Genomic DNA, 16,304 nt, shown 5'->3' with positions numbered 1-16,304 from the left:
GATCATTAAATGTTCTTCATTATTCCCCCTCATTGCGGTTAATTTGGGCTAATAAATTGTTCGCAAACTCCAATTAGTTGTTCATGTTTTGCCGTTTTCAGTGTGTCAGTCAAAGCGGGGGGTGAAATTATTCAAAGTTATTACAAATAGGCGCAGTGCTGAATACAGAAATTGTATCTTCTGCTGTCGTGTCTGTTTTTGTGTAGATTTGTTAGATGGCACACATCCGATGCAGAGCCACATCTGTGGCGACCTCTCGCGCACGCGTCGCGCGCACACCGGTGGCCTTCGGGCGCGCATCCCTGCGGAGAGAGCGCAACGGGGACGAAAGTGACGTCAGGAATCAATCGCTTTGTCAAACATGTCCATCTGCTTATAAGTGAGAAATGACCGCAGTACCAGACAGACATCCACACCGGCGGAGGACACACAGGTGCAGCGCGGCGCTCACTCCAAACCGACAGCGATGCCTCACTCCTTGTTCCCCCTGTGCGTCCTAGGACTCCTTGCGTTCTCCTCCGCCTGCTACATCCAGAACTGCCCCCGAGGAGGGAAGCGAGCGCTGACTGAAACTGGAATCAGACAGGTGAGCATTGTTCTTTCTGCTAAGACAGCATGCTTATTCTTTAACTGGCTGTGTTTGATTCTAAATTGGCTTTAGCCTATAACATTAGAACAAACGGTCAAGAAAAAACGGTCCAGCAATTCACAAAATTAAAGGAATGCTAAGCAGCCTTTAAATAAGCGAAACCGAGCGTGCAATGGATGTTATGGGATCAAAATGTGAGTGGTTTACTGGGTATATCAGATTTTAATAAAAACGGAAGAGAAATCATACTGATAAAAAATAAAAGTCACTTATGGAAAGATTTAAAAAAAAAATAACACCAACTCAATTGAACCTTTTTTAAAGTCACAAATTAGATATTACTCATGTAGTTTAAAAATACTGATTTACAGTGAGAGACTGTAGGAAAGAAAATGGTTGTGACTTATTTCACATGCTCATATTGCTATAATTCTTCTGCTGAGGCAATGCAATGAATGTTGATTTTGTTGAATACAAGATGGAAAAGAACGTGAAAGTATCATTGGTCTTGTAATATGATATAATATAACAGAAAATAATACTGCTAAATTCAATTCCATTCTCCTCCAGTGCAAGTCTTGTGGCCCTGGAGACAGGGGCCGCTGCTTTGGCCCCAGCATCTGCTGTGGGGACGGTTTCGGCTGCCTGTTTGGCTCCCCAGAAACAGCTCACTGTGTGGAGGAGAACTACCTGCTCACCCCCTGCCAGGCAGGAGGGAGATCCTGTGGGTCTGAGGGAGGGCACTGCGCTATTTCTGGATTCTGCTGCAATTCTGGTACGAACTGGTCTGATTGATTGACATGTTGACATGTAAGATATGAACTTCATTTCTTGTTTTTCTTCTTTTCAGAGGGCTGTATGGTGGACTCTGACTGCGTGGGAGAGACAGAGGCCACAGATCCAGTCCACGGCTCTGAAAGAAGCTCACCAACAGAGCTGCTGATGCGTCTTCTCCATGTGGCTGCCAGAGGACAGAATGAGTACTGATATTTTATGTGTGGGCGTCCATCTGCTGCTCAAGACCTGGAACTGCAACAGAAATGAAGTTCATCCATGTTCCACTATAAGCCTTGGGATCTGAACTCTGAACAATTTAAATTTTCTTGGTTCTATTACTGTTTCTGTTTGAAGTGTCTTTCTGATTAGCTGGGCTAAAAATACAAGGGGAGAAGAACCACATTAATTGATAGGAAAACATTAGGTTTCATGTGTGCTCCCCCCTAAAAAATGTATATACTAATGCACATACTGTAAACAAAGTTTATTCTCTATAAGAAGACACCCGAGAGCTCCAATTTCAAAACTGAGATATAGTAGAGCACATTGTAAATAAGTCAGAGGTTAAAGATTACAGTTGATACAGGCATCCAGGTAAAACAGCAGAATGTCAATGCTTGATCAGTTGCTTCTTGTGTAGTAGAAATATTGTTGTATATTAAAAATGGGAGAAACAATACAGAATGAAAGAATGCCAAAAAGGCTCTTCTGATTCCTCATTTCCCAGAATACTCTTGAGTGTGCGAAAGAAAGCGACAGTCAAAGGAACCACAACAATAACCACAGAGTAATCAGGAATGATAATTGCTGTAATTTGATCAGTTTCGATCAAAACTGTTTTGCACACAGATTAGCTGCTCAAGGAATTACATAAACTGACTGCATTGATGCATTCATATCCTCCAACCATATAACTCAGCACTGTGTACCAACATGTATAATTTGCGTAGATGAAAGATAGTGGTTTCCTAACTATCAGACTCCCGTCTGTGTGAATGCTAATTTGCTGCCAAATCTGTATGTGCTGGCAGTTTGTCTGCACTGTTTTTCAATCCAGTTGGCACTAGATGCAGGACCTCCCAGATTTTGACAGTTATGTTCTTTGATTGACTCAATACCTGTGTGGCACGTCAAAAATCCTAAACTTTTGGAAAGTCATTTTATGTGTGACTCATCTTGTGCTCCACACTATGAAGGAGACGCCTCAAAACCCACAGATACAAATAGACCTGCTGCCAATTCCCCAGGTTTCAGACCCCGGCCACTGTCACACCATGATGACAAAACAGCTCGGAGCTGTTTTAGTAGCACAAGGGGAACCTACACGTGGGTGGCAATGTCATGCACTGTCACCTCACAGCAAGAAGACGATTGGTTCAAATATCAGTCGGGGCCTGTCTGTGTGGAGTATGTGTGTTCTCACTGTGCCTTGCGTGGATTTCCTCCAGATACTCCAGCCTCCTCCCACAGTTTAAAGACATGTCTGTAAGGTTAAATGACAATACTAAATTGGCCATGGAACTGACACAAATAAAGTGCTTCAAGAGTGAATGTGTGAATCATCCCTTATCTTTAGCTAGTTCAACACATTCTCATTCGTGGTTAACAAATGATGTATTTTGTAGACTTTGGTTACTGAACACTGTTTTCATTAGCTAAACAGAGGAGTTGCACTAGACTACAGAGGCTTATCATTAAAACCAAAGCAAATCCTCCAGATCTCATTCACGGAACAAAACATGTCAGAGAGATTCAAACCTCAGTCAATACATCTATGTCACAAAGGCAAAGACAGTTGGGAAGCAAGATCCCATAAATCATAAAGTGCTGCGATTCAAAGGCCTTAGGTGGTATTGGGGAGCTATTAGCCATTGGATCAAAAGTGCAAATCAAGCGCAAACATCCTACAGACACCGTTTTTATTTGTCAGTTATGACTCCTACTGACTTACCAATGTTCCCACCTTTAAAATAAACTGCCAAGAAGTCACTCATTGACATTGGTGCAACCAGAAGAATTCCTTTCAGCATGTTTTTCTTTTCTTTTTTTCTCAGTAATTATACTGTATGCTTGCACGCTCAGTTAAATTGCACAACACGTAAGAGTTGAAAACCACACCTGGGTACACAATGAACCTTGGCTCTAAAGAGGTTGGAAAACAGGACGACACTTTTAAAATGACTTAACCGTGCATTTTTTATTTGTTTATTTATTTGTGTGCCCAAAAGTTGAGTTCATCAACACAATCTTGCTCATGCGCATTCATTAAAGGGTAAAAAGTGTCAAGTTTCCTGCATGATCAGTACTTCAAAGTGCCACTTGAACTCTTAACAACAAAATTAATCAGTTATTAAATGTTATTACCGAGCTTTGCGCTAATCACACATCTTAATTTGTCCCCAGACTTGGAAAATATCCCTGAAAAGACTCAAATCTGACGTTCTTTGTGTTCTAATTTGACCTTTAGCAGTGAACTGTATTGAATGTTGACTCTGGGTGTGTCGTCCATTTTTTTTAAATTTCATATCAATCAGTCAAGTAAGATTCTGTTCAAAGAGTGGTGATTAAACCTGTCAGAGCCTGCCTTGGCGCATCATACCTGTATTTATGAGCACTGACTGTTTGAACAAAGAGTTAAGCTGGAAACGAAAGTAACTTTTCTTTTCGTAAATACTTTACTAATACCAATACTATACTAATACCTTTTCAATGCATTTTAATTACCGAGTTCCATTCAAAGAGACGCTAGCAGATGTTCACATGTGCTTCTCTGGATCTTCGTAGGTGTGTGCACAGGCATGTGCAGGACCTCTGTGTCAGTATTTAAACACCAAAGACACGTTACCTCCCCACACTTGCTCTGCCATCATGGATGTGAAAGTTGGGTTTGTGATTGTTTGTCTGTGCACTTTGGCCATCACCTCCAGTGAAGGTAAGGACACTCAGGCCAAATACATTTGGCAAAATCAAGGAGACATTTGGACTGAATATGCACTGATTTATACATCAGGTGCATCCAAAATAAGTAAATAAATTGACACTTAGAGCTCTTTATGTGTGCAGGTGTGTGATTACCACATTCCTCCTAAAGTTTAGAAATGGTGAAAACACTTGTCTGTTTTTTCAATAATTTTAGTGTTCATACAGTGTTTTTAAAGACATTTTGTATAATGCTTCTTATCTGTTTAACAATGACCACTGTTACATGACATGAAATGTTTAATCCTGTTCAGTTTTATGAGGCTCCATAAAAACATACATTACATTTGGTTATACCTTACAGCTGGAATTCCAAAATGCTGCATAAATACAAAGAGTGACATCCGGCCACGAATACTGATGAACGTTCAAAGATGGGAGATGCAGGAAAGCAACAGTGCCTGTGACATCCAAGCACTTGTGTAAGTGTTGAAAACTAATTTTCCAAAAGGTTACAGGTAATTTTGTAGTTATTACATGATACATAATTCATGTAATCATGCATTCCTCAGCTGCACAGTTTCAGTTAAATAATGATCAGTAATCAAACTGTAAGCTAATACCTTTTACTTCAGGTTACATTAATATTTGTATTTAATTGCTTTTCCTTGTGCATCCACAGACTGTATGTAAAGAACTTCAAAAAGCCAGTATGTGCTCATCCCAATGTGAAGCCAAAACTGAAGACCATTCTGAAAATAAAGGACCTGAAGGCGCGCCGACGTCCTTCCTAGGACAAGAAACGTCTTCTCCAGATGTTTGTGTGTCATGTTTCCCACAAAAGGTGTTTTTCAGAGTTTTTATTATGTAATAATTATCATTTAGTTCCACCTCAGCTGCCTGCAGCAACATTGCTTACATGTTAAGGCATTAGTACAGTAATATCATATTACTTCTGCTACTATATTTTAGTTTTACATTGACAGACACCATCCTACTTCTGAGTTGCTACTTTAAGTGTATTATGCTATATGTAAGAAAAAACATAGGTTTGCATGTAATAGAATATGAAGTAATGGAGTATTTTTTTACAGTGTACTAAAACTTTTTAAACTGTTTAATGATGCAACTATATCTTGTACCACTGCGCTGATGCAAATAGATGTTTTTTAAAACACTGTAAAGTGTGATGTCTATTTTTCTTTTACTTTGTTTTCTATTAATCTGCAAATATATAGTAGTTATGATCATCAAGCCATCATTAGACTACCAGCACGCAGCTTGATAGTGTAGTAGTTAACACAGTTAAGAAGGGCTGCTGGTTCAGTTCCAACTAGAGACAAGGTTGTGTCAGGAAGTCAAATCAAAAATCTTGTACTACCTGGTGTCACGCCCTTTTGTGACAAGTAGCTTCCATGTTAAGCTTAAATAAAATTGCATCATGGTAGCAAAGCTGCTTTTGCCAACCACATTCAGTCATTTCGGGAAGTGTCTTTCATAAATGTTGGTTGCAGGAAACCATTCCTTGAGAAATCCCTTTAAAAAGGAAACTGGCCTCTGCTATTCACTTATATTGAAGCTCTGGAAAAATATGACCTACTCCAAATAGTTTCCACATACTAGAGGTATTTGATAAAATGTTAAAAAAGAAGAAGAAGAAGAAGAAGAAGAAGAAGAAGAAGAAGAAAAACACCAACCACACACTGTGGTGTGTTACTATAGCTCACTTAGTTGAGCTGTTCTAAAGGTGCCGCAGGGGCCTGGAGCTATGTCTGGCCCAGACCCGTTCCTGCATGTCACTGCTGCTGTCTAGTTCTCCAAAAAAGAAAAAGGTGCACGACATTCCTTTTAACCTTTTAAAAGTGACCCATATTCTTTCTCTAATTCAATTTCCATGAGTCAGATTCTGTTTAAATAATCGTTATTACACATGTCTGAACTTGTGGACAATACATTAGCCTGCTGTTCACTGATAGTTTAAGCACAGAGGTAAAGGTGAAAGTAAGATGAATTTTTATAAAGCATTCGAGTACTGTCCAATAAACTTTATATTTACCTTTATCACTGTTATGATTTTGGCAACATGATTTTTTCAAAGAGCTACTGACTGGTTAAAGTACATGTTCATACACGTCTCAGTGTTGGTGGGTGGGTGCGCAGATATGTGTCAGTATTTAAACACCAAGGACACGTTTCCTCCCCAAACTTGCTCTGCCATCATGGATGTGAAAGTTGTCCTTGTGATTGTTTGTCTGTGCATTTTGGCCATCACCTCCAGTGAAGGTAAGGACACTCAGAGCAAACACACATGCAAAAACCAAGAGAGTACTGGCGCTTCACAGATCATACGTCAGGTACATCCTAAATAAATAAATGAGCTCACATTTAAAGCTGTTTTGAGAGAAAAGGGCATGTGTGTGGCAAGCACATTAATGTTGAAGTCAAGATAAGATGAATACAGTTGTCTGTTTTGGCCTGAAATTATTCCAATAAAAAATCCAATAAAAATTTGTTTCAGCATGCTAACGTTCAGCTGACTCATCTGCTCAGTTTAACCACAACCACCATTGCACAATACAAAATGCTGAGCTCTGTTCTGTTTCATGGTGTTCCAAAAAACGCGCTCTGCTCTCGGGAAAAAAGTAGACATCGGTAACTGGTCTGTAAAAACATGAATGTTTAGACTAAGGTGTGTGTGTGTGGGGGGGTGTCTCTTTTGGAGCAATGTTAGTAAGGACGCACATCCTCAGAGTAACTATCATGGAAGAAAATGATCTCTATATACGTTTTTTAATCAAAGAAAACATAATGTAATTTCCATATTTTGGTTTTAATCTCATGTTACAGCTGGAATTCCAAAATGCTGCTTACATACAAAGAACAAAATCCGGCCACGGACACTGATGAAGGTTAAAAGATGGGAGATGCAGAAAAGCAGCGGCGAATGTGAAATCAAAGCACTTGTGTAAGTGTTAAAATTACTCATCCGATTAGTTTAACCACAGGTTACGGGTCATTTTGATCATCACATGATCATCGATAACATAACATGCACTGATAATCTCTACTGTATGAATTTTATAATGATCAAGACTGATCAAGAAATAAACTTTGTCACCAGATTCTATCTCTATTTGATCTTACTCGGAGTTACATAAATATTTGTGTTATTATCTTAAACTGAAACATAATCGTGTTTTCTTGTGCATCCACAGGCTTTACCTAAAGGGCTATGAAAAGCCAATATGTGCTCATCCTAGTGAGCTCCGAAGACTGAAGAGGATGAAGATAAAAAGATCGTAGGGTGTGGAACAGAAACTCTCTTCTCCAGGAATCTTCATATCATCTGGTGTTTTCAAGAGTTTCAAGAGCCTTCGTGTAATTGTTTTCTTTTATTTTGATCTTAAAGGCAGCTATCTGCTACTGTAACTCTGTTGCTAAGAAACTTTGCATGTACTCAGGTACATTTTAGAGGTACTACTATTATTTTATATTCTGATGTTTTACCCAAATACCATATAGATGTCATCACTTTTCACGAATTGCTATTACTAAAGGTACACGAGTCAGTTAGATTTGTCTCCATCTCAGCTGCCTGTAAGACTACTGCTTACAAGTTAAGACATTTATAGTGATGGTTTGTAACATAGAATCCAGCATTGACACATATCATTCTCGGGCATTTCATTGGGTATTTTTGTAGTATTGTATCCATTTTTAAACTGTTCAGTCCTCCAGGTATATCTTGTTCTACTGCATATATACAAACAGAATTAATAAAATGTCACAGCGAGGTGTGCTGTATTTTTTCTTTTACTTTATCTACACATGAAAAGAGCAGTCAAGATTGTCCAGCCATAGTGAAACTAGCAGAGAGATATTATGATAACAAAGCTAATGATATTCAATCATTTCAGATACGCAGCAACATCAAAAGTTTAATGGGCAGGATATGGACCCAAATAAACTTGAAGTGCAGCTTTAATGTGGAATACTTTAAAGTATTAAAAAAGCACAAAACAAAGGCAACAGTGGACAGAGGGAGACTCATACAATATAAACACACGAGGTTATGAAGGAAATGGGAAACAGGTGAAAACACAGCTGAAGACAATTAACCTAATGAATCTGGATGCAAGGCACGGAAAATAACTGGTGTCAAAATAAACCAGGAAGCAACAAATACAGTTAGAACAAGCAATACAAGACAACTTTACGCAATAGGAAACACTGGGTAGGACGGGCAACTCCAAAATGAAAGGGTCTAAATAATCCCCCAAACACCAGAACTCTAATGATAAACAAAGCCATAAAAGTACAGAGAAAAGCAATGTAGACACCAAAGTCTTTGTTAAGTAAATGTTTCTTTGTGTGTGGCTAAAGCAAAAAACTCAGTAACTTCCACTCACTAATATTAAAGCAATGAGAAAAGACCAAATACTGCAAATAGCTTTTAGTAACATTGGACATTTAAGAAAAAATTGACCAAGTGGTTATCGTGAAAATGTAATTTGAATATTTGAGCTACCTAAAAATGCTGTTGGGATTGTGACTCTACGTTTTCACAGAAAAGAAAGTAAAAAGAGTGAGATGTATTAAAAGTGACAATTGTTCTTTCGTGACTGTTGGCTCTACTTGTGTTTTCATTCCATACACATCAGTTCAATAGGATTCTGTTTGAAGAGTGGTTACTGGACCTGTTAGAGCCTGTTAGAGTCTGAGTCAAGCACTCCAGTAACTGACAGCACTAACAATTTAAACAAGACATCGGGCTGAAAGTGAACGGAACACTTCATTAAATTTTTTAATTAAGTATGGCAGTCATTTAATAACCTTTTGATATTTATATTACTATTACTGTTTTTAATGTTTAGGCATCGTGTTTCATTCAAAGAGCTTCTTACTGGTTAAAGCACATGCTCACACACTCCCTTCTGACAGTTGGTGGGTGGATGCACATGTACGCTTTGTTGTCAGTATTTAAACATCAAGGGCACGTTGCCTCCCCACACTTGCTCTGCCATCATGGATGTGAAAATTGTCTTTTTGATTGTTTGTCTGTGCGCCTTGGCCATCACCTCCAGTGAAGGTAAGGACACTCAGAGCAAACACACATGCTGAAACCAAGAGAGCACTGGCACTGTACAGATTATACTTCAGGTCCTAAATAAGAAGTTCACATTTAAAGATTTTTTCTGAGAAAATTGCAATGACTCTACATTCCTCCTGGGATTTAAACAAGATGATGATGCATGTGCATTTTAGCACAGCTGGTTTTTGGAGGGTTTTTTCAGTTTTTTCTTCATCCAGCTGTTTTAAAGCATAAAATTATTCCAGTAAAAATATGTTTTAGAAAGTTAACTTTAAGCTGACTTATCTGATCAGTTTAACCACAAAGACTATTGCACAAAACAAAAAACCTAGCCCTGTTTGGTTTTAGGATGCTAAAAATACAAAAATTAGACATATATAAACTTTTTATAAAAGTGCAATACTGTAAAAAAAAATTTTGTTTGTGTGTTTTTTGGAGACCTGTTAGAATGGACACACAATTATTCTCTAGCAAATGTCTTTTTCTTTTATTTTTTTATATTATGTTAGTTTTATACTTTTTAAAATTCTTAAATTTGGTCTTAATCTCACATTACAGCTGGCATCCCAAGCTGCTGCATGACAGTAAACCAAAAAATCAAACGATATATGCTGAAGAAGATTCAGAGATGGGAGATGCAGGAAATCGGTGCCTGTGACATCAGAGCACTTGTGTAAGTGTTTGTTTACTTAAGTGTGCCAAAAGGTTACAGGTAATATTGTAGTTATTACATGATTGGTAAAGGAAGGTTTTGAGAATTATTGACAGTAATTTTGTTTTGTTATGATTTACTTATAACATCATGCATTCATCATATAAAAAGAAAATTTAATGTAAAAAATAAACACCAATAAAGAAACTTTATCCAGAGGCAGTTTTCCTTCATTTTTGCTTAGGGTTACTGCATTTGCACTGTTATGTTAAACTGAAATGTATTTATGTTTCTATGTGGACCCACAGGGTGTTTGTAAAAGGCTTCAAAAGGCCACTGTGTGTTGATCCGAGACTGAAGCTAATCCTGGAGGAGCTATTGAAAGAGAAGAAGAGTGGAACAAAAAACGTACTTCTCCAAATGTCTGGGTATCATGTTTCTCACATATGATGTTATATGATATACATCATCATGCTTGGTTGTTGTTGTTGCTTTTCTTTTGATCTTAAAAAGCTATCTACTGTAACTCTGTTACAAAGCAACACTGCATTTACTCAAGTACTTTTTAGAGGTACAACTGTGGTTTCATATACTCACACTTTATATTAAGAAAATGTGTCATTACATTTTATGCATTATTAAAAATGAAACTACATGAACTGGTTTGAGTTGAGCCCATCTCAACTGCCTGCAGTGGTACTTCTTGTGTTAACGCATTAATGTGATGATATTATTACCACTAGTACTACTATTACAACGTAAAATTAACAGATACCACTCTACAGCATGTAATAGTGTATGCCATAGCCTGTAAAAGTGTTTATACATTAAGAATTAAAAAAAAAACTTTAAACTGTGATTCATATCATTCTTTTATTCTATTTTGTCTGCACCTGAAAGAGTGGTCAGTGGTCCAGCCATAGTTCAGCCAACCAGCATAGACACATTATGATAACAAAGTTGCTGCTGGGCAACAATGTTCAGTCATTTCAGAAACGTGTCACGATCAAAATAACAGCAGCACGGTGGCACGGTGGTTAGCACTGTTGCCGCACAGTAGGAAGGTGCTGAGTTCAATTCCACCATCAGGCCGGGGTCTTTCTGTGTGGAGTTTGCATGTTCTCCCCGTGTTTGTGTGGGTTCTCTCCGGGTAATCCGGCTTCCTCCCACCGTCCAAAGACACGCAGCTTGTGGGGATAGGTTAATTGGATAATCCAAATTGCCACTAGGTGTAAATGTGCGAATGAATGTGAGTGCGAATGGTTGTCTGTCCCTGTGTGTTAGCCCTGCGATAGACTGGCGACCTGTCCAGGGAGTACCCTGCATCTCGCCCTATGACAGCTCCAGTGCCCCCCGCGATCCTGAAAAGGATAAGCGAATGGATGAATGGATGGAAGAACAAGTGTCTAAGAATGCTGTTAGAAATGAAACTCCAAGTCCTTACTGGAAAGAAGGAAGACTTTTTTTTCGGTTCAGAGTTATCCTCAGATAAGAAACCCTGATTTATCCCCTAGAGGCAAGTACATTCATCAATGAATAAACAGCCCCCATGACTACATGAATCTGCTGCCAGTCTGTTGCTTTTCTGGCACCAGACATTAGTAATAGTGTTTCCCTGTGCTGACAAGCTCAAAGCTGGTTTGGTGTCACGCAAATCTTCCTTAAATACATAAACGAACTCTGTCACAATCAAAATTTGATAGATTGTTGTGGTTTCAGTTCAGACACCTATGTTTCTGAGTCAGTGAATTGTCATTCATGTTCCACTCTTCTTGCAAATTTTAATATCTCAATATCTTCCAAACTGTAAAGAAAAAGTTCTTGTATGAATGGGTGTGAATGGGTGAATGACGCAAGCTCTATAAAGAGCTTTGAGTGTTCAGGGAATGTTTTCAGAGATATAAATGATTGTTTAGTGGCCCCAAATGTGTTCTTGCAGGAGGACAATTAGCCTAAACACACAGACAAAGTCATTAAGAACTATCTTCAGTGTAAAGAAGAACAAGAACTACTGGACGTGATAGCATAGCCTCCACAGAGCCCTGATCTCAACATCATCGAGTGTGTCTGGGATTACATAAAGAGACAGAAGGATGTGAGGAAGCCTACATCCACAGAAGATCTGTGGTTTGTTCTCCAAGATGTTTGGAACAACCTACCAGCCGAGTTCCTTCAAAAACTGTGTGCAAGTGTACCTAGAAGAACTGATGCTGTTTTGAAGGCAAAAGGTGGTCACACCAAATATTGATTTGATTTAGATTCACTGCATTTTGTTGATTGATGAAAATAAATGAGCAACACTTCCATTTTTGACAGCATTCTTTGCTTTCAGCATTTTTTCCTCACCTGACTAAAACTTTTGCACAGTACTGATAACTGAGACAATTTTTTTCAGTTGAGCAAGAGTGTTGTCAAAAATGTATTTCGCCTATTTGGGGCAAGCTTTCTTGTAACTTAAGTAGTCTTCAGGAACAGCTGTTGGATGTTTGCTGCACTTTGTTTCATTCTAGGTCAAGTTGATCTCACACTGATCCCATAATGACGCAGTCATTATGTAGGGAGGCCTCTGTCAGTGCGCCCCAGGGTGGCTGTGGCTACTATTAAATTATTCTGTTATTATATGTTACCTTATTATGTAATCAAAGTAGTTGAATTAGAATACTGCTGTAGATCACATTATACCCTTTAATATAGAGTGTGTGAGCTGTATGTAGTGTAGTTCTCATTATACTTTTGAGTTAACAGAACATATTCACATATTAGTTCATTAGATAAATGTGCATCACTCTGTATCCTTGATCTGCTGGGAATGTGTTACACTGTTTTCTTGACATGCTTAATTGTTGAATCATGAAGAGAAGGTTGTAAGCAGGAGACTCTGTGTCTAAAGACAGGGGAGATAGATAGACCACATTCCACACCCCCACCTTACAGAAAGCAGAGAAACAACTGCCGAGGTCATAACTTAGGCGCTGTAACAGAGAAAAAATGTGATGTTTTGGCTTTTACGACTAGCTGGGGGCCACTAGAGACTATAAAAAGCTGAGCAACCCGTCACCATTTTGAGACATGTGCCTGACCCTCTGGTAGCATCTCTCCCGTCCGGACGTTGTAATGCTCTTATTGTTGAATTGTATGGAAATAAATGATTGTTGATTGAGCATTTATACACCGAGTATTGTCCTTCCTTCAGCCCAAAGATTCAAAGAATTGGGAGATTTCAACACTACAATGTAGCTTACCATCACCAGTGTGTGAATGTGTGTGTGAATGGGTGGATGACTGAACGTGTAAAGCGCTTTGGGGTCCTTAGGCACTAAGTAAAGCGCTATACAAATACAGGCCATTTACCATTTAATAATAGTGTTTCATTGTGTGTTATTCTATCCAGGTAAGCTTTTACTGTGCTAGCAGTGTGTTTGGGATCATTGTCAAAGTGAAAAATTAAGCCACTGCCAATCAAATGCTTTCTGGGTGGTATTGCATGAGGGATTAAAATAAAACTTTTGCCAATTTTTTTCCTCCAATTTTTTAAGCTGCACATCATGACAAGATATGGTTTCAGTTAATAGCTCCTTAAGAATCACCTTATTGGTGCAAAAATACTATTTTATGCCACACTGTATAGCTTTAGAATGTTTCATAGATTAAACTAAAGAAATGAGTTAAGTGCATTTTTGTGCTTGGATGATTCACATGTCATTGTTAAGTGGTTCAACAAAGTCAAAAAGCATTCCCCTGAAATCGTTGAAAGTTATAAGGACTGGAATGAAAATGACTGAAAAAGAAATGTCCAAAGAAAAACTCTGAAAGACCTTCAGAAAGCCCAGAGAACTATTGCTCAAGATAACTTTAAAACAAAAGACATGGCTTTATATTTGCCACCAATAAGCAAAATAAAAAGACATAAGGTTCGGCTCAAGACAAAGAGTTTTGTAAGTCTGTGTAATGCTAGAAAGTCTAGTTTCTTTACGTATACTGGGGACTATTAGGACTTATCCCCTAATAGTGCTCAGATCCTGTTACCACCTCTGTCCACACAAATCCGCTGAAAAGAAGCTGTCACAGTAAAGGCTGTGAAACTTCTGAGAATGGATGAGTAAGCTTGTTTGATTTATTTGAGTACATTCCATACAGTGAAGAACAAAAACACTGTTAGGTGGGAAAGTATAATTACATTAAGCTCTCTTCGTTTGCCTGAGGAGCTTCTTTACGCACAAGTGCTTTTTAAAAAAAAACTTTTCTTGTCCTGGATTTTACTTAAATAAACACACACAAAAAACCTTACGAATGTTTTTCATGTCGTGTGTTGTATTGTTAAGCTGTGAAAATGACCGTTGAAAGCCTGAAAGAAACTAAAAAGGAAACTGATGATTATTCTAAGATCCAGCAATTAATTATTGTCCCCTGTGCTGGTCATGACTCTGAGACCTCTATGTAAAGCAAAATGTAGGCGATCTATTTAGGTCCTACTATACTGTTGAAAGGACCTCCTGTGCTTTCTAGTCACGCCACATCTGTGGGGGTTTGACTAACAGACAACACTGGCTTTTTTGCAGTTATTATTTTTCCCTTCATACAAATCAAACAGTTTCTTCTGAGATTCTTAACTTCAGAGGGTTTTCAGAAATGTACAGTAACTTTAATTCTTTCCAAACAAAACTTTCATTCAGTGACCTTTGTTGTGGGCAGCTGCACTCACCAACTCCCAATGTCCCTTCACGAAGGGCTGAACAGGCCAGAAAGGATTTGAATTGCAGAAGAAGAGTCATACTTATAGGTGTCACGGATGAGGTGGAGGAGAGCCAGACATTAGAGTGGGAAGGTGAGAGCTCGGAAGACATCCCAACTTTGCCGTAAGCTGAGCAGTGATTTTACCCACCACCCATTATGCATTCAAATCAATGTGTAACCTTGGCATTTGTCATTTTATGGTATTACATTGGTAAAATTGGTAAAATTCTGGAGCTGGAAACAATTTTCAGCATATTGATCTTCAGACTGGGCTGTAGTTATAGCCAATTCGATAAGTCAAGACAGATTCTTCAGGATTATGGAGTCCATCATTGTAGCAAATGAAGTCAATGCCACTGATATGGGAGAAAAGACTGCACAATGAGGCTGCATCAGTCTGCTGAGATGAAAAACCTGTGTAGATAAACTTGTGTTTTCCTTTTCTCACGACTTCATAGCCCTGGCTTGTTATCCATACTTACACTATCTAGCTTAAAGCTGTCCCCCTCTCCGTTTTTTCCCTCCTTTTTTAATAAAAAAAAGGTCAAGATAATCAAAAGGTAATTTTTTTAACTATTAAAAAAGTAGACTTTTTTAAAATTTATATTTATTTGACTTTTTTTGTCATAAAGCTTCTTTTTCTTGTTATTTAACTGTATAACTATGAAAAAATAAATTGAGCTTCTGATCCTATGTTGCTCATTGCTGCTTAGACCTGTACTTTTAATTGCAATCTTTGTTTTTACAGTGAAGCATACAGAAGGCTGAGTCTCGATCCGTGTCATGAGGGATTATGCTGTGTGGGTCATTTTGCCGTTAGGGTTCGGGGCAGCTTCGTCACTGTTGTTGTTAAGAACAGAGATTCTCAGACACTTTTTCTTTCACTTCAGAAGCTGAGAAAAGTTAATCCCTCTCCCTAATGTTTTAATCACTCCATAACAATAAGAAGGATTTAAATGTAAATCCTACATAAATACATGTCATCACAATGGCATTGGCAAAGTTGTTTATTTTTCACCTGTTCATGCACCACACCTGCTGTAGCTCCACACCCCACCAAGGATGAGTAGAAGTGTGTGACACCACAAAAGCAATGCAAAGCTCTTTTGACTGATCATCTTTATCATCTGATATAAATCTATCTTAGGGTGACTGGTGTCTTTGAGAATGCTAGTTACTTCATTGTTGGAAATCACTGAACGATGTCAGAACAAAAAGGGATGTGAGTCATATGCTGGGCCTTCACAGTGGTAATCCAGTCGTACACCTGTGGGACACCTGCTTCTTTGGTGGTACATTGTGGCTCAAACTCTTTACCTAATTTGTCACTTTTGTTTATTTCAGTTCATCACACAAGATGTGCACAGTCTGTTAGATTTAAATAAAATGTTTGCCATTTATTCTACTAAAGATTCCTGTTTAACCATCACCCACCATGCAGGCATCCCGTGTTAACGTATTTCTGTTATTAACTTTGGCAGGTTTACAGTTAATTTTTAATTACGTTTCTTGGCTCACCACATTTTAAGCTCCTTGCTTTT

At 38.4% G+C, this 16,304-nt stretch overlaps 2 protein-coding genes and 1 long non-coding RNA gene across 3 annotated transcripts; all 3 read left to right on the top strand.

Annotated features, from left to right (window-relative positions):
* The first annotated feature begins 419 nt into the window (after positions 1 to 419).
* avp (arginine vasopressin) lies at positions 420 to 2,067 on the top strand. The gene is made up of 3 exons (XM_085294822.1): positions 420 to 586; positions 1,160 to 1,364; positions 1,440 to 2,067. The coding sequence occupies exons 1-3, from the start codon at positions 467 to 469 to the stop codon at positions 1,574 to 1,576; spliced, it is 462 nt and encodes a 153-aa protein (XP_085150948.1). The 5' UTR covers positions 420 to 466; the 3' UTR covers positions 1,577 to 2,067.
* Positions 2,068 to 4,149: 2,082 nt separating this feature from the next.
* Positions 4,150 to 5,463, top strand: LOC146562731 (uncharacterized). Its single transcript, XR_014894684.1, has 3 exons — positions 4,150 to 4,298; positions 4,650 to 4,767; positions 4,968 to 5,463. It is a non-coding gene; the product is annotated as an uncharacterized LOC146562731 (long non-coding RNA).
* Positions 5,464 to 9,219: 3,756 nt separating this feature from the next.
* LOC146562730 (uncharacterized) lies at positions 9,220 to 10,888 on the top strand. Its single transcript, XM_085293149.1, has 3 exons — positions 9,220 to 9,374; positions 9,936 to 10,050; positions 10,338 to 10,888. The coding sequence occupies exons 1-3, from the start codon at positions 9,311 to 9,313 to the stop codon at positions 10,477 to 10,479; spliced, it is 321 nt and encodes a 106-aa protein (XP_085149275.1). The 5' UTR covers positions 9,220 to 9,310; the 3' UTR covers positions 10,480 to 10,888.
* Positions 10,889 to 16,304: the final 5,416 nt, after the last annotated feature.

This window comes from Mchenga conophoros, linkage group LG12 (assembly GCF_057382185.1).
Source record: "Mchenga conophoros isolate Kocher_MC1m ecotype Shallow Benthic linkage group LG12, M_conophoros_male_GT1.1, whole genome shotgun sequence".
Lineage (NCBI taxonomy): Eukaryota > Metazoa > Chordata > Actinopteri > Cichliformes > Cichlidae > Mchenga > Mchenga conophoros.
The sequence above is the reverse complement of the archived record's forward strand: the minus strand, read 5'-3'. Positions and strand labels throughout refer to the sequence as shown.